Raw genomic sequence first — 18,487 nt, 5'->3', positions numbered from 1 at the left:
AGAACACCCCAACGGACTTAATCACTCAAGTCAAAAAGGCTACGAACCCAAGCTAACCACACATGACAATCGCGGAACTCTCCACTGTTTGACGCGAACACTCATTGCTTACTGAGGCAAGAGGCCCGGTTACTAAGTGAAAAGCCCGAAAAAGCATACTTTTTATTCTCTCCTTTTTTTTTTTTACATTTTAGGGAAAGGACATTACGCATTTTAATAAGACATATGACTCATACTGAGGCATCAAAAATATATGTATGGTACTCGAGGTCAAATCCAACTCCAAGTGTGACGGTGCTCGTGCAAAGGCATGTACACAAGTGATTAATCGCTATCCAAACATAGGTGATTTGAACCAACTGAGTGCCTTTCTTCAATACATGTGTTCACAAGTTTAACTAAACCAATGAATTCATATCAAGACTCCAACTTGGGCAACAATCAAACTAGCACTAATTGAAAACCAATGACATCATCGGAAGTCAAAATCAAGCATCAATAATTTTTTTTTCAACTTTTACTTTATTTTTCCGTTTTTTTATTAGAGAAAAAAAAAAAAAAAACTATGGAGTCTATTCTATGCACAGAACAGACACAAATAATAGGTAAACCCTCCCCCAAACCTAAATATGACAATGTCCTCAATGTCATGAATGCAAATGCTTACAAAATAGACTGTAACATAAAAGTGAGAGAGGATAGAATACACCTGATAAGCGCGATAAGACTGAACTATGTGACTCCTGCAAAAGAAATTATGGGAACACAAGAAAAGAAAAGAATGCCTACAATATTGAATGAAACAAAAAAAATAAAATAAAATAAAAAATAAAAATAAGAGAAGAGAAAATACTAATCTCATCGAGTAATGTACAGTAGCATACAAAGATCACCAATTTTGGGCAGACTAAATGGTTAATCCTGATAAACAGGATCCTCCAAAAGGATTTCCTCTACTTCCGGACTTTTCAATTCTATAAACGGTTTCAACCGCTGCCCGTTCACTTTAGACACGGAACCATCTTTAGGATTCTCAATTTCAACTGCCCCATGCGGATAGCTAGTGCGAACGATAAAAGGGCCGGACCATCGAGAACGAAGTTTGCCTGGGAATAAATGCAAACGAGAATTATAAAGAAAGACTTTTTGACCAGAAGTGAAAGATTTTCTTAAAATGTTTTGATCATGAACCCTTTTCATACGGTCCTTGTATGATTTGGCAAGGTTGTAAGCATCATCCCGAATTTCCTCTAGCTCAAGAAGTTGAAGCTTTCTGCGAACACCTGCCTTGTCAAGATCAAAATTGAGTTTTTTGGTAGCCCAATATGCCTTGTGTTCTAGTTCTACAGGTAAGTGACATGCCTTGCCATAGACAAATCGGTAAGGAGACATTCCAATGGGAGTTTTAAATGCCGTACGGTAAGCCCACAATGCATTATTAAGGCGTAAAGACCAATCTTTCCTATTAGGGTTCACTGTTTTTTCTAGTATATTTTTTATCTCCCTATTAGATATCTCGACTTGACCACTGGTCTGGGGGTGATAAGCAGTTGCAACTTTATGCGTTATGATATATTTTTTCATTAAATGCTCAAATACTCGATTACAAAAATGCTTACCGCCATCACTAATAATAGCTCGTGGTGTCCCAAAACGAGCAAACACATTATCTTTCAAAAACTGGACCACCACTTTGTGATCATTAGTTTTACATGCAATGGCTTCAATCCACTTAGAAACATAATCAACAGCGACAAGGATATATAAATTACCAAAGGAATTAGGGAATGGACCCATAAAATCAATGCCCCATACATCGAATATCTCTACAATCAGAATTGGGTTAAGAGGCATCATATTTCTCCTTGTAATACGACCTAATTTTTGACAACGCTCACAAGCTATACAGTATGCATGCGAATCTTGAAAAATAGAAGGCCAATAAAATCCACACTGCAAAATTTTTGCAGCCGTCTTTTTAGCACTAAAATGGCCTCCACATGCATAATCATGACAAAAAGAAATGACACTACGTTGGTCACTTTCAGGAATGCACCTTCTAATAATCTGGTCTGGGCAATATTTAAACAAGTATGGATCATCCCAAAAGAAGTACTTAACCTTGGATAAAAATTTAGATTTATCATGCTTGGGCCAATGCAAAGGTATCTCTCCAGTTACAAGATAATTTACAATATCTGCAAACCAAGGTGAAGATAATTGAGACACATGCATCAGTTGTTCATCAGGAAAAGTTTCAGAGATGGGCAATGAATCCTCGGTGAACTCTACAATTAATCTAGACAGATGGTCAGCCATCACATTCTCAGAGCCTTTTTTTATCTCGAATCTCAATGTCAAATTCTTGCAGTAACAAAATCCATCGAATTAATCTAGATTTAGCATCTTTTTTAGACAACAGATACTTCAATGCAGCATGATCTGAATAGACTACGACCTTAGAACCCAATAAATAAGCTCTAAACTTATCAAGTGCAAAAACAACTGCTAGTAACTCCTTTTCTGTAGTGGAATAGTTTAATTGTGCATCATTTAACGTCTTACTAGCATAATAAATTACATGAGGGAGCTTATCGACACGTTGTCCTAAAACAGCGCCTACCGCGTAATCAGAGGCATCACACATAATTTCAAAAGGGACATTCCAATCGGGTGATCGAATTATAGGGGCGGAGGTCAACTCACTTTTTAATCACTCAAAAGCAAGAAGGCACTCCTTGTTGAACACAAACGGGGCATCTTTGGCCAACAAATTACATAAAGGTTTAGCAATTTTACTAAAGTCTTTAATGAACCTCCTATAAAAGCCCGCATGACCCAAAAATGATCTAATCTCCTTTACAGTACGTGGGGGTGGAAGGTTAGATATCAAATCAATTTTAGCTTTATCCACTTCAATACCTTTATGTGAGATAATATGCCCTAATACAATTCCTTGCTTAACCATAAAGTGACATTTTTCCCAATTAAGCACAAGACTTTTTTCTTTACATCGCACTAACACTAGGGTCAAATGGTGTAAGCATTCATCAAAAGAAGATCCAAAAACTGAAAAATCATCCATAAACACTGCCAAAAAACGTTCTACCATGTCAGAAAAAATACTAACCATGCATCGCTGAAAGGTGGCTGGTGCATTGCATAGTCCAAATGGCATGCGGCGGTACGCAAAAGTACCATAAGGGCAAGTGAACGTAGTCTTTTCTTGGTCTTCCGGTGCGATGGGAATTTGATTATAACCAGAATAACCATCGAGAAAGCAATAATACTCATGTCCCGCTAACCTTTCTAACATTTGGTCAATAAACGGTAAAGGAAAATGATCTTTTCGTGTCATGGAATTTAATTTTCGATAGTCTATACAAACACGCCATCCTGTTTGAACACGAGTGGGAACTAATTCATTATCTTCATTTTTTACTACCGTCACACCCGATTTCTTAGGAACAACTTGAACAGGACTCACCTAACTGCTATCAGATATTGGATAAATAACGCCAGCATCTAAAAGCTTAAGAATTTCTGCTCTAACTACTTCTTGCATTGCAGGATTTAGACGCCTTTGTGGCTCACGTGAAGTTTTAGCATTTTCCTTTAAATGGATTCTATGCATGACCAATGAAGGACTAACTCCCTTGATATCATTTATGGACCACCCTATTGCTTCCTTGTGCTCTTTTAGGACATTCAACAATTTTTGTTCTTGTGTATCATCTAAATCAGAAGCTATGATTACTGGTAAAGACTCACAAAGGCCAAGGAATTTGTATTTGAGAGTGTTTGGCAAAGGTTTGAGTTCTAACTTAGGTGGCTCCACTATAGATGGAAGTGCTGGTGATGTAGACAGTGAAAGAGGGTTCACTTTTGGTTGCCATTCATCGATGCTCATTAACGGGGCATTGTCTAATAATGCATTAACCTGCTCAATTGATTCATCTATGTCAAATTCACACCCAAAATGTGCTAGGCAAGCTTCTAAGGGATCCTCAAAACTTGACTGAACAAAAGTATTTTCAACCAAAGTGTCTATCATACAAACTGCACTAACCTCATCTTCATCTAGTGGTTGCTTGCTTGTATTAAAAATATTTAGCTCGACAGTCATATTACCAAATGATAATTTCATCACGCCATTTCTACAATTGATTAAAGCATTAGATGTGGCCAAGAAGGGACGCCCTAAAATAACAGGAATTTGCCCATTAGAGTTTTGGACAGGCTGAGTGTCAAGGACTATGAAGTCCACAAGAAAATAGAATTTGTCAACCTTAATTAGAACATCCTCAATGACTCCTCTAGGAATTTTGACAGATCTATCAGCTAATTGGAGTGTTACTTGTGTGGGTTTTAACTCTCCTAAACCTAATTGTGAGTACACTGAGTAAGGTAATAAATTGACACTCGCCCCCAAATCTAATAAAGCCTGATCGATATGATGGTTACCTATAACGCAAGAAATTGTTGGACAACCAGGGTCTTTGTATTTTATTGGAATTTTGCATTGGATAATGGAGCTAACCTGTTCAGTTAAAAACGCCTTCTTTGGAACATTGGTCTTCCTTTTTATAGTGACTAGATCTTTCAAAAATTTAGCGTACGAGGGCACTTGTTGAATGGCATCTAAAAATGGAATATTGATTTGTACTTGCTTAAACACTTCTAGAATGTCTCCAAATTGTGCGCCTTTCTTAGGAGCTACTAGTCTATGAGGATAAGGAGCTTTAGGGACAAAGTTCCTAACAGGTGGCTCTATTACAAGTGGTGGAGAAATAGACTCTTGAACTTTAGTAGGATCAACATGATTTTCTTCTTTTTCAGCTTCAACTAATTCCTCTATTGGCATACTAACTTTATTATCAACTTCTTTCCCGGATCTAAGGGTAATGATTGATTGAACATGGTGTTGCTCGTTTGAAGGAGTAGAGGTGGTGCCTATAGAAAACTGCCCTTTTGGATTCACTAAAGTTTGACTCGGAAACTTCCCTTTCTCTCTCTCTGCAAGTTGACTAGCTAATTGACCCATTTGATTTTCAAGTTTAGCAATGGCTTGAGTGTGCAAGTGAGTTGAATTTTCAATTTTAGCATCATTTTTTTCAATTTTAGCCATGATTGCTTTAAGGGTGTCCTCTAAGGATGATTGTTGTTGTGGTGCAACAGATTGGAAGTTCGGTTGAGACACGGGAGTTGGAGCATAAAGAGGTTGAGATTGAGGAGGGTATGATTGTGTAGGAGGATGAAAACCTGGGGGAGATTGATTTTGTGAATGGAATGGTTGCCCACCTATATTTGTAGAAGGTTGGTTCTGACGCCATGAAAAGTTTGGATGATTTCGCCAATTTTGGTTGTATGTTTCGGAAAAAGGACTAGCAAATGATTTTCCATAATTATTAAGTGCGTTCGCTTGTTCAACATAGCTGTCAGAATATCCATTAATGGAAGAACACGTTTGTGTTGTGTGCATGTGACTACCGCAAAGAGAACACACCTCACTTTGAACTTGATTGGCTGACTCCATAGTTCTACTTAAAGCTAGAACCTCAACCTTTCGAGTAAGATTATCCAATTTTATTCTCACATCTGCATCCTCTTGCACTTCATATACTCCCCCTCTCTTAGATGTAGAAGATTGTTTGTCTCTATGAGAAGTAAAATCCCACTGTTGAGAGCTCTCAGACAAATTTTCAAGAAATTCATAAGCTGCATCGCCCCTAAGATTTAGAAAACTACCCCCGTTCATTGACTCAAGCATATTGCGGTTAGACTGAGTTAAACCATTATAAAAAAATTGAACTAGTCTCCATGTTTCAAAACCATGAGGGGGGCACTTTAAAATAAGATCTTTAAATCTCTCCCAACTCTCATAAAATTTTTCATGTTCTTCTTGACAAAAATCAGTAATCTCCCTCCTTAGAGTAGTTGTTCTTGACATTGAAAAGAATTTTAAAAGAAACTTTTTAACGAGGATGTCCCATGAAGTGATTGAGCCAGAGGGTAGAGAATTTAACCATGCCTTTGCTTTATCTTTCAGTGAAAAGGGAAAAAGACGCAATTTAACAGACTCCTCAGAAAAATTTTGAAACCTAAAGGTAGCACAAATTTCAAGAAAGTCTTTAACATGCATGTATGGATCCTCTCGTTCAATCCCATGAAATTGAGGAAGAAGTTGTATTATGTGATGTTTCAGCTCAAAATGTGTCGCATTTGTCGTGGGTAACACAATACAAGAAGGAGGATTTGTGGTTACAGGTGAGAACAACTCTCTTAAAGGTTTTGTATCTTCTGCAACTTCCGCCATTTTTAATTGATTATGTCCCACTCTTTGAATATTTAAGCTGCGTCTAAAGGTTCTCTCAATTTCCGGATCAAGAGGTATTAATTCTAATTTTTTCGAACGACAACCAAACATAAACTTTCGAATGAAAGCAAATAAGAGGAATAAATTGAAAAATGAAAATGAAAATGCAACAGAACTAAATGATTTTTTTTTTTTTGACACAACAAAAGATCGAAGTTAAGCTAAAATGAATTAAAGAAAAAGAAACAATGCAATTATCAGTAAACAGATTATGCGAAACGGAACCCCTTTTTTTTTTTATTACTGTTAATTACAATGCAGTAAGTGACTTACTAACTTGAAGGAAATTCCGCCGTTCGGAAAAGCAGATGAAAGACAGCTGTGACTAACACGAGACAAAAAACACTAAAACAATTAGTAATAAAAGCAATTACTACTAACTAATCACAGATGCACGTAATGAAGTGAATTTTTTTCAAATATCTAAAAAGTAAAATCCTAACTAAACTAGTAGAAGGGAAAAATCAATTCAAATTTTTAGATTTTCAACAAAAAACAATTAAGTCCCCGGCAACGGCGCCAAAAACTTGATGTGAAATTTTAATGTACTCGCAAGCGCACGAATCGTATTGTAATATAGTATGGCGAGAGCGAGGTCGAACTCACAGGGACTTTGTGATTTTATAGGAAAACTAAATAATTTTAAAATGATCCAACCCTAACCTAGTTGACAGAAGTTTGAGATTGATTTTTAAACTAAAAGTGAAAAGTAAAAACAATAAACTAAATTATCAAAGACGAGGAAACTGAAATTTCTTTTTAATCAAAGGAGAAAATACTAGGGTTTTGGAATCCACACCCATTAACTAGTATCATTATATATTCACGATCATTGACTTTACCCAAAATTTCTTCATGATAATCTGAAAGCTAATTCTGTTACCATGGAAAATATCATCGTGAAAATTCATCAAAAAGTCTAATGTTTGTTCCTCTCCGCTCGTAAGTATAAAACCAAATCATTAATTGTATCCGCTTTTAACAAATCACAATAAATATCCAGTTTTATAGTTAATGATGAACAAAACAGCATCCAATGTTAAAGACAATTCCAAATCATGAGAAAAACATGATTGAACTCATATCCAAAATTTATCCCTAACAGTTGATTTGGAGTAAGAGCAATTTAATCATAATCGAAATCACATATTTGGATAAAATCAAATCTCATAAATATATAAATAATAATCGTTAATGGGGCTTCATCCTCAACCCTAGTTGAAGAGTTTAGCCGCTCATGGAGTCAAAACACATACTCAAATCATAAAAGAACTCCATAAAAGCTTACAAAATTAAAGTAGTTATTTTTTTCTTCCCTAGCCTTTTCCTCTGCCGCTGCTCCTGTACGTGCCGAGAAGTTGCTGCCTTGCAATCTTCAAAAGCCGAATTCATTGAAAGCGTCCTGCTCTGTTTCGTCATGTTTTCTTTTTATAAGGCTAGCTGAGAGTTCCTTTAAAGGAAAACAAAACCTTTTCTGATTTTGCTTCCCTAAAATTGTGAACCACTACCCCAAATAAAGAATAATATGTTTCCTAATTGTATAATAATATTAGGTATATATGGTGGTGATCAAACACTAGTATTTGGTCCTGCCATACTCGTACAATCCGTCCAAACATGAGCTGCCTTTCATATTTCCTTCCAAAACCCGACTCAAAATCCTTTTTTTTTAAATCTCGGACAAAGCCTTTTTGTGTGACAAGTCCAAAATACCTACAAAACATGAATCAATAATAATAAGTCATAAATAACTATTAAGTGCCGACTAAAAATGCAAGTATGAGATACTTTTTAATACTATATTTTGTGTTCATCATTATGGATCGATGGCCCTCTTATTTATAATTTTCCTGGTACTCATTGTTTTAACAATACCAAATTGAGTTCTATCATTACTACTAATGGTGCCTGGGATCTCTCTTCTATATCTCAAATTGTTGATATTGCTACTCTTGATTGTATTGCTGATTTAAATCTGTCTTTGTTTTCCATTTCCCCTGATTATCCTACTTGGGTAGGTGCTGCTAATGGTGCTTTTACAATAGGGACAACTTATAATTTTGTTAACCCTGCTCTTAATACTACCTTTGAATGGACTTGGATGTGGAAATTGAAAATTCCTTCAAAGATGAAATTCTTCCTCTAGATTGTGCTACACAACAGTCTCCCAATGAACTCTTTACGAGCCCGAAGGGGCATGATTCCCATGGACTACTGCCCTAGATGTGATGAAACCCCTGAGGATGTCAATCACATCTTTCGCACTTGTCCCAAAGCTATAGATTTTTGGAAAGGCCTCCATCGTCATCATTGGTTAAGTGTGAGCCTTAACATGCCAGTTAAAGACTGGATTATTTTTAACTCCAAAAAGAAAACTCCTTTCTGCTTAGATGTTAACATGCCATGGGGCATGATTTTTATGGTTTCTCTTTGGCAACTGTGAAAAGCTCGCAAGAAGATGAGCTTTGACGTTGTTGAAATTAAACCACATCACCTATGTGCTTAAGGCAAGTTAATATCTAAGCTAAGGAGATTTTTATTGCTTTTAAGGCTCTACTTACCAATGATATAGCATCATGGAACTTTGATATTTTGGGTTTTACCTTCTCCAGGTAATCTGAAGTTGAACACCGATGGTTGCTTCTATGAATCCACCTACATGACTGGTTATGGAGGAGTAATTAGAGACAGCTCAGGGATATGGATACTCGGTTATTATGGCAAAGCAACTAGCACCCAACAGCTTGGAAGTGGAGATATGAGCTATATACAGAGGCCTCACTATCATTTTGGAAAAGGGCAGATGTCAAATGTTACTATTCAATCAGATTCGAGTGTGGCAGTTGGTTTCTGTAATGAAGGATCACCTATTGATCACCCTCACCGCCACATAGTTGAAGAAGCCCGAAGACTTGCCGCTCAGATTGTAGAGACCCGTAAATTCGCGTAATTGATTTTAATATTTTATAAGAAATAAAAAGGAGGAAATTGATTCGAAATATTGAGATTTGGGGTTAAAATGTTAAAGTGTTATGCTTGAGGGGTGAATGTGTGATGTGTGTAAAGTGTATATACATATGTATGTGTGGGGTGAGAGGCAGGGAATTTATTTCCCTTATCTCCATCTCTCCCGTCCCTCTCTCTTCTCTCGGCTCCCCGTCTCTCACTCTCACTCAAATTCCACCCAAATCACCAAAAACCTACACAAAACTACCTCAAATCTTTCATTTCTACACGTATTGGAGTTTGTTTCTGTTTGGATTAAGCTCGGTGGAGGTGTATTCCATTCGGTTTCAAGAATTGGGGCTAGGGTTTGGAAAACCCTTTAAATTTGTTCTTCAATCTTGAGGTATAGGGAGTTCTAACTTACAATATATGTTTATGACTTGTTTCTTGTAGCTTGATTGGTGTCTTTGATCGTTGTTGTTGTTGTTGAGAAATCCATGAAAATTTGCAGAAATTCTGCTCGAACAGCCATTGTTATCGATACCTTCATGATTGTTATCGATACCATTACGTTACCAAACCTAGAAAATCAATCGTTATCGATACCCTCTGCTTATGTTATCGATACCCTTGCGTCTGGAATCCATTTGGTCAAATGGTATCGATACATTTTCCCTTGGTATCGATACCTGTTGTTTATCTCCAGCATTTGTTGTTTTGCTTCGTACTTCACCGTTTTGGTTCCCAATCATTTCCAACCTACTCTAACACTTCTCGAATGATCTCTTAACTTGATTACTCGTACCTAATGACTTCGTTGATATATCCATGACCTTAATGCTTAGTTGAACTTGATTTTACGAAAATCGTTTTATAAATCAAAGTTGGATTGAAACGGTACGGACTGGTTGGAAAAAGGATTTTGAAACTTTACGGACACGACGAGAACATATCAGGACATCCCAAATAGGTAAAGTGCCTGGCAGAGGACATCGGGGTCCTTTAATTGGCCCGGCATGAGCTATATGCTCGTATTTGATACTTCAGAACATCCCAAAATGGGTAAAGTGCTTGGCAGAGGACATTGTGGTCCTTTAATTGGCCTAGTTGGAGCTTCGGCTCATGACACATGTATGAGACACGTTTTGACATATGGTGTTTTCAAAGTTTGTTCAAGAAGACGCATGATTGGTTTTGAAAATGAAAGGTTGGAATCAGATTACTATTGTTGCCCTTTCCATTGGTTTTGGTTGTCATCTTTCATCCTGTGACCGTTCCTGCATTTCATCTGCATATATTGTTAGATTAAAGCTTTCTACTAGGCTAGTGTAGCTCAAACCTTACATCAATTTCAGGTACTAACCCAGGGCAGTAGTTCATGTTTGGAGTGCATGGATGTGGACATTCTTTTGGAAGCTAATCTTTGTAAATCACTTTTTGGAAGATGTATTTGTAACTCCTTTTGATAATACTTTGATATGAGGATATTGTAAACCTTAACTCTTGATCACTTGACACTTTTTCTTGATTTGGGCCATAGAACCAACGATGTACTTTTTGTAAACATTTGGACGTTGAAGTGTAATTTATGGAAATGGACTTGTTAAATCCTTTTGGGTTATGGTACGGATAATTGTGAGGTTTTATTTGTATATAAATATCTCTTTATAATTATGTTTAAAATCGAGGGTGTGACACAGACTAGCTCAACCATTGTCCACATTTATCGTCAAGCCAACCAAACTGCCGACTGTCTAGCCAGACTTGGATCGCAGCAAGATTAAGATTTAGTGGTCTCTAGCTCCATTCATTTTGCAGCTAGGAAATTTGCCCTGGCTGATGCCATGCCATGGGTGTTGGTCATCTTAGGAACTAGACTACGACTCTTGTAGTCTTTTTGAACACTTTCTGTATGCCATTTATCTTGCTTGTTGACTATGATTGTCTAAGTTAATGTATTACTTTCCGTTGGACCAAAAAAAAAAAGAAAAATATATGAATCATTATGTACTCGATCTTGTCTTCTTTTGTCCCGACTAAAAAGAAACCATATAATAAACCAGTAAAACAATAATGATTTACATGAAATCCACCAATACTCCAAGAAGATATAAACCAGGACTAAAAAATAGCCCCTAATTCAGCAAACACAACTAGTGGTCTCCAGTACTTTAGATGTCAAAGAGCATCAATGTTTGTATTCAAGTACTATATCAAACAAATGAAAAAAGGAATGTGGTAAGCTAAAGGAAACAAAACTGGGAAACTGTATCTTGCCACAAGCTAAATAGATATGCAATTCTACAACTCTGTACCAAACATACTCTCAGGATCACATTATGGGATGATGAACTGTTGGAATATTTGAGAAATGTTTGATTCGAAGCCGCACATCAAAAGTTGGAAAGTCTACGACCACCGCAAGAGAAATCCATTGGGCCCTCAGGAATAATATCAAGTAGATTTGTGGTTGTGAGCTGTGTGTTCGAACTCTTTCCCGATTATATCTTTCCTTCCATGTCTTGTGTGTCCATCATATGTTGGCTTTGGAAAAAGTCAGTCAGAGCCCAGCAAATCGGAGCAGGGCGAGATGGCTTGGGTTTGTTTGCTTTTTTCTTGGATTGGCTATCTATATTAGAGTCCATCAGTGACCCACTATCGACGCCACCTTTCGATATTAAACATATTATGGGGGCTTTTTTTCTTTCCTTTTCGTAATCACTCCCACAATATACTGGACCAATGCTTATGACACACAAGATGAGAGTTGAACCTATCAACCTTGGATGAGTTGTTTTTGCGTTCATCTTCATCTGTTGCATGTTCATCCTCAACAATGTAGCGGCAATGAACTTTTTCACACTTCTGCTTGCATAGAGTGCCATATTGGTGATTGTTGGTCTGCGGGGAAACAGTAATGACATATCTTCAATCTTGCTTTTGCCAAAGAACATGGATAGGACTAAGTTATTTGTTTTCAAAGAAAACCATTGGTTTTTGTGATGCACAATCCTTGGAGAGAGAGAGAGAGAGAGAGAGAGAGAGAGAGAGAGAGAGAGAGAGCACTTATGTTTCAATCGTGAAGACTAAGTGATTGTTTCAAGAACAGAACTATTGGGAAAATGTCTAGGGTGGAATATATTTATAGTGAAAGGAGAGGAGCAATTACTTATTTTTTGTCCAATAAATTAGGAAGACAATTGAATTGTTCAATATCACATAACGAGTAGTCCTCATTTGGTGGATCACATTGGAAAATTCATTTTTCACGAGTCGTTGTGCGAATAACTTTCCTCACTTTCGGTAGTAAGGACACTTGTTTGATCAAATAGATAATTTTAACCATCAATATATTTCTAACTTTATTTGTTTATTTGAAGTTGTAAAATTAAATTTTACCAAGCACTTAACTCAAGAGTACTGTTACTATTCAGTTATTGAGATTGATCTCGACATGTACATCGTAATAAGTTATTCTACCATTTATTTACCAAACAGTATTAACTTCTACTTGTACTGCTTAGCAAAAACAAAAAAAAAAACAAAAAACTTCTGCTGGTGCTTATAAAACGTTACTCCAAATACGTTTCCAACTTATTTGAAGTTTTTTAAGTAAGTAATCAAAATAGTCGTAATCTGATAATAATGATGAGAAGAAGAGAAGAATAGATCATTTTTTCGTCAATCAACTATACATACGATAGATGGAGAATGCGATAAAAATAACAAAATGTGAGGAGACTAATTTGGTGTTTTGTTTTGTTTTTGTTTTTTTTTATAGTAGAAGGAAGTGAAATTATATCCCAAAATCACATTGGGGGAGCCATGTTCAGTTCATTAATTTGTAGAGGCCAATTCCTATATATGTTAGATTTCAAGTACAAATTTCAGTATAAAAAGTAGGATTTCAAAAAACCTTGCAGGGCCCCCTATACCCCCGCCTGAATCCGCCTTTGAGAATGGGTAGAGTTTCTCACCAAAACGTAAAAAAAGAAGAAAAAAAAATGTGAGATTTGTTTCTCATCACATCCTATCTCAAGATCCAACTAAGAAAATACCAAACTACACAATTTACATAGTCCGCTTGAAACCACCCTCTTTATTAGGGTATAACGGACTCCTAGAAACAAGGCCATGTGGTGTGCCTAGCGCACGTGTTTGAAAAATGGTAATAATATTTGGATTAATGAACCTAGTGAAATTGCCAATCTTGTTCAATCCCACTTTACTGATCTTTTCACTAGATTCCCTGTTTCTTCTTTAAGGGTACACCCCCCTGGAAATCTCAATATCATTCCTGACATTGACCATTTGCTGCTTAACGCTTGCCCTTTTGGTGCTAGATTTGGAAAAGTTTTAAGATCATCCAACCTTATAAAGCTCCTGCTCCAGATGGATTTCAAGCCATTTTTTACCAAAAATACTAGAACATAGTGGGCCTTGAGGTTGGCAAGTTCATCCAAATTAACTTGTTTCACTAAATGTGATAAACTTGGTACTGTTAAATTGTTTAGGCCTATTAGTTTGTGCAATGTGATTTATAAAGCGATCACTAAAATTCTTGTTGCTAGACTGAGGCCTTTTCTTAAATCCATTATTAGCCCCACTAAAACTAGCTTCATTTTTGGGAGATCCACCTCGGATAATATTTTCATTACTCAAGAAGTCCTTCACACTTTGCATAAGAAAAAAGGGAAAAAAGGAGGAATGATAGTTAAAATTGATTTGGAAAAGACGTATGATAAGATATCTTGGGATTTTCTTGCTGACACCTTGAAATTCTTCAATTTTAACCGTAATTGGATAAAGCTCATAATGAATTATGTTACTAACCTATCCACTTCCATTCTATGGAATGGAGAGGCCCTTCTTGAATTTTCTCCTGGACGTGGGCTTAGACAAGGGATCCTCTTTCCCTATATCTATTTGTGCTATGCATGGAAAGATTATCCATTCTTATTAATAAGAAAGCATCTGAAGGTAGTTGGAAAGAAATCAAGGTGTCTCGTCATTCCCCTCATCTAACACATCTATTTTTTGCTGGTGATTTGATCTTATTTGGTGCTGATAATTTTAATACTTGTCGTGCCATGATCGACACCCTTAATATCTTTTTTGATATGTCTAAACAGTGCATTAGTATCAACAAGTCTAAGATGTTCATATCTCCAAATGTAGCCAGGGGTAGGGCTAATTAGCGGAGCAATATTGTGGGAATCCAGCTTACTAATGACTTGGGAAAATATCTTGGTATTCCCCTTATACATCATAGGGTGAGCAAAAACCGCTTTATTAACATTGTGGAAAAGGTTCTGGGCAAACTATCTGGCTGGATAAATAATACCATGAATCTTGCAGGACGGGCTACTATGATACAATCCTCCACCATCCCTAGCTATTCTATGCAGACCATGGAATTTCCTATAAGTGTTTGTGAGAAACTTGACAGACTTAATAGGAATTTCCTTTGGGAAGACACTGAAAATTAAAAGAAGATTCACCTTATAAACTAGAATCAAGTTTGCATGGATAAGGCTAGTGGGGTCTAGGAATTAAAAAAGCTAAACATCAGAACATTGCTCTCTTAGCTAAGCTTGGCTGGAAGATCACTAATCAAGAAGAAAATCTCTGGATATCTTTGGTTAGGGATAAATATTTGCAAAATACCTCGATTCTTTCTTGGACATGTAAGAAACTTGCATCTTTTGTGTGGCATAGCATTGCGAAATCCAGGAAAATTTTGGAAAAGGGTATTAAATGGGTTATTGGAGATGGCCAACGCATAGATCTTGGGTTGGATTGGTGGTATGGAGATGGCCCTCTTATTTATAATTTTCCTGGTACTCATTGTTTTAACAATGCCAAATTGAGTTCTATCATTACTACTAATGGTGCCTGGGATCTCTCTTCTATATCTCAAATTGTTGATATTGCTACTCTTGATGGTATTGCTGATTTAAATCTGTCTCTGTTTTCCATTTCCCCTGATTATCCTACTTGGATAGGTGCCGCTAATGGTGCTTTTACAATAGGGACAGCTTATAATATTTTTAACCCTGCTCCTGATACTACCTCTGAATGGACTTGGATGTGGAAATTAAAAATTCCTTCAAAGCTGAAATTTTTCCTCTGGATTGTGCTACACAACAGTCTCCCAATGAACTTTTTACGAGCCCGAAGGGGCATGATTCCCATGGACTACTGCCCTAGATGTGATGAAACCCTGAGGATATCAATCACATCTTTTGCACTTGTCCCAAAGCTATAGATTAACATGCCATGGGGCATGATTTTTGTGGTTTCTCTTTGACAACTGTGAAATGCTTGCAATAAGATGCGCTTTGACAATGTTGAAACCACATCACCTATGAGCTTAAGGCAAGTTAATATCTATGCTAAGGAGATTTTTACTCCTTTTAAGGCTCCACATACCAATGATAAGCATCATGGAACTCTAATATTTTTGGTTTTACCTTCTCCAGGTAATCTGAAGTTGAACACGGATGGCTGCTTCTATGAGTCCACCAACATGGAATGTTATGGAGGAGTAATCAGAGATAGCTCGAGGAAATGGATACTCAGTTATTATGGCAAAGAAACCAGCACCAACAGCTTGGAAGTGGAGATATGAGCTATATACAGAGGCCTCACTATCATTTTAGAAAAGGGCAAATGTCAAATGTTACTATTGAATCAGATTCGAGAGTGGCAGTTGGTTTCTGCAATGAAGGATCACCTATTGACCACCCTCACCGCCACATAGTTGAGGAAGCTCGAAGACTTGCCGCCTGGACTAGCTCAACCATTGTCCACATTTATCGTCAAGCCAACCAAACTGCTGACTGTCTGGCCAGACTTGGATCGCAGCAAGATCAAGATTTAGTGGTCTCCAGCTCCATTCATTTTGCAGCTAGGACCTAGACTATGACTCTTGTAGTCTTTTTGAACACTTTCTATATGCCATTTATCTGGCTTGTTGACTATGATTGTCTAAGTTAATGCATCACTTTCCGTTTGACCAATATATATATATATATATATATATATATATATATATATATATATATATATATATACGGGGCAGTTCCGGGGACCCTTAAAAAAACCCCTCCAAGTTTCCGATCGAATTTTGATGATCCGAGCCAATCAATGTAATCAAAACGTGATTTTAAGGGTGCTCGTGGGAAATCAACAAAAAAAATGACAGGGAAGGGCTTCATCTGAAAAGTTTTTTATTGAACTTTATTGAACGGTTAAATAAAAAACTACTCAAATCAAGCCCTTTCCGATTAATTTTTTTGCCAGTTTCTCGCAAGCACCCTTAAAATCACGTTCTAAACACATTGAACGACTTGGATCATCAAAATTCGATCGGGAACTATGAGATTAAGATTTGGAGAGTTTTTTTTAAGGGTACTCGGAACCGCCCCGATATATATATATATATGATTCGTTATGTACTCGATCTTGTCTTCTTTTGCCCTGACTAAAACGAACCATATAACAAACCAGTAAAATAGTAATGATTTACATGAAATTCACCAATACTCCAAGAAGATATAAACCAGGACTGAAAAATAGCCCTTAGTTCAACAAACACAATAAGTGGTCTCCAGTACTTTAGATGTCAAAGAGCATCAATGTTCACTAACATAAGTTCCTTTATAGTCCACGGAGAAGCTACAGGATAGTACTAGCGTGCAAGTGCATGGCTTTTGTCAAGAGACGATGAACAAAATCGAAAAAAACTAATACCATGGTGAATAGAGCGAATTTCATTATATACAAACGACCAAACATAAGCTTATTATATATACAAATTTAGTCCACAGTATGACAATACAATAGTTTTGTGTTCAAGTATTATAATATCAAACAAATGAAATATAAAGGTGGTAAAGCTGAAGAAAACAAAACTAGAAAACTGTATCTTGCCACAGACGGAACAGACATGTAATGCTACAACTCTATACCAAACATATATACTCTCAGCATCACATTATGGGATGCGAAACTGCGTTGGAATGTTTGAGAAAACTTGATTTGAAGCCGCACGTCAAGCTGGAAGAAGGTTTTCATGGAAATCAAGTTACATGTAACAACCCTGCTTCAATCAAAGCAGTAATTCACGCTTTCGATTCTTGATTGAAGTTACCCTCAATTCGCAAAAAGAACTAGTATTGCCATGTATCACTACGCCAAATTTTAGCATTAGCGGCATGAGAAAACTATCGTTAATAGTCCGAAAACTGTCGTGAATAGTCCAAAAATCGCCGGAAATAATACCGTCAATAATAAAACCAGTGGTAAATTTATTTTGCTTTCCCAAGAATCAAACCCGGAACCTCCGGATCCTCGTGCACGCGTGTTACCAACTGGACTGACCCGCATGTTATGTCATGTCAGATAAATAATAATATTTATATTATACGGGTCGATATTATTCTAAGCGACAGCAATAAACCGCCTGTATTAAAAAAACTGTATATTCTATTTTTTCCGGTGGTATTTTAAAAAACTGCCGGTAACCACAAAATGATTTGTCTGATCAAAAAAAAAAAAAAAACCACAAAATGATTTGCATGATTTTTGCTTTGAATGGGTTAAAATTTTATGGAAAAAAGGAAAAGGCAAAAAAATTAGTAAGCAAGTGAAGGAATTAAATTTACTTATTTCTTTTGCTCTCAATTTCCTTTCACGTGGAAAATTTCTCGAAAATCCAAACACAGTCTAAATGTGTGTTTCTTAAGCTCGAAATTATATTTCAGACCTTCTAACGCTAGGAGCATCATCAACCCATCTGTATTTCCCAGAAAAGGAGATTGAACATGAGACTGGAGACTTGTCAGGCTCAACTTTGATGAGTCTTCAAATGAAAATGAAGATTTTGGAGGTGATTTCAAAGGAATTCCTGTATTTGACAAGTTTTCATTTGAGGATGATGAGGATGATATTGTTCCCATGCTTTATGAAACTTTCACATGAAAGGTCTAAAAATGGGACTTGCAGTACTGATTTTGAAGATGTTCCCATATGGGCCGGACTAGTTTATTCACCATTGGTATTTTGGTTTGCATAAAAAAGATTCGCTCCAACCATGCACGATCTATTTTCATTCTCCAAATTTAAGTAGATACTTGGATTTCAGTCCCAAATTTGGAGACC

General features: G+C 36.7%; 2 protein-coding genes and 1 non-coding gene across 3 annotated transcripts; 2 read left to right on the top strand and 1 right to left on the bottom strand.

Moving 5' to 3' along the window:
* Positions 1 to 915: 915 nt before the first annotated feature.
* Positions 916 to 6,316, bottom strand: LOC131327445 (uncharacterized). The gene is made up of 4 exons (XM_058360613.1): positions 3,722 to 6,316; positions 2,039 to 2,175; positions 1,203 to 1,426; positions 916 to 1,106 (listed from the first exon to the last, which is right to left on the bottom strand). Exons 1-4 carry the CDS (start codon positions 6,314 to 6,316, stop codon positions 916 to 918), a joined length of 3,147 nt encoding a protein of 1,048 aa, XP_058216596.1.
* LOC131328087 (small nucleolar RNA R71) lies at positions 5,829 to 5,935 on the top strand. Its single transcript, XR_009200369.1, has one exon. It is a non-coding gene; the product is annotated as a small nucleolar RNA R71 (small nucleolar RNA).
* Positions 6,317 to 8,582: 2,266 nt separating the features above from the next.
* LOC131327444 (uncharacterized) lies at positions 8,583 to 11,214 on the top strand. Its single transcript, XM_058360612.1, has 3 exons — positions 8,583 to 8,784; positions 8,989 to 9,312; positions 11,141 to 11,214. Exons 1-3 carry the CDS (start codon positions 8,583 to 8,585, stop codon positions 11,212 to 11,214), a joined length of 600 nt encoding a protein of 199 aa, XP_058216595.1.
* The last annotated feature ends 7,273 nt before the right edge of the window (positions 11,215 to 18,487 follow it).

The sequence above is a fragment of the Rhododendron vialii genome, chromosome 5a, assembly GCF_030253575.1.
Source record: "Rhododendron vialii isolate Sample 1 chromosome 5a, ASM3025357v1".
Classification (NCBI taxonomy): domain Eukaryota; kingdom Viridiplantae; phylum Streptophyta; class Magnoliopsida; order Ericales; family Ericaceae; genus Rhododendron; species Rhododendron vialii.
This window is presented reverse-complemented; position numbering and strand designations above follow the sequence as displayed.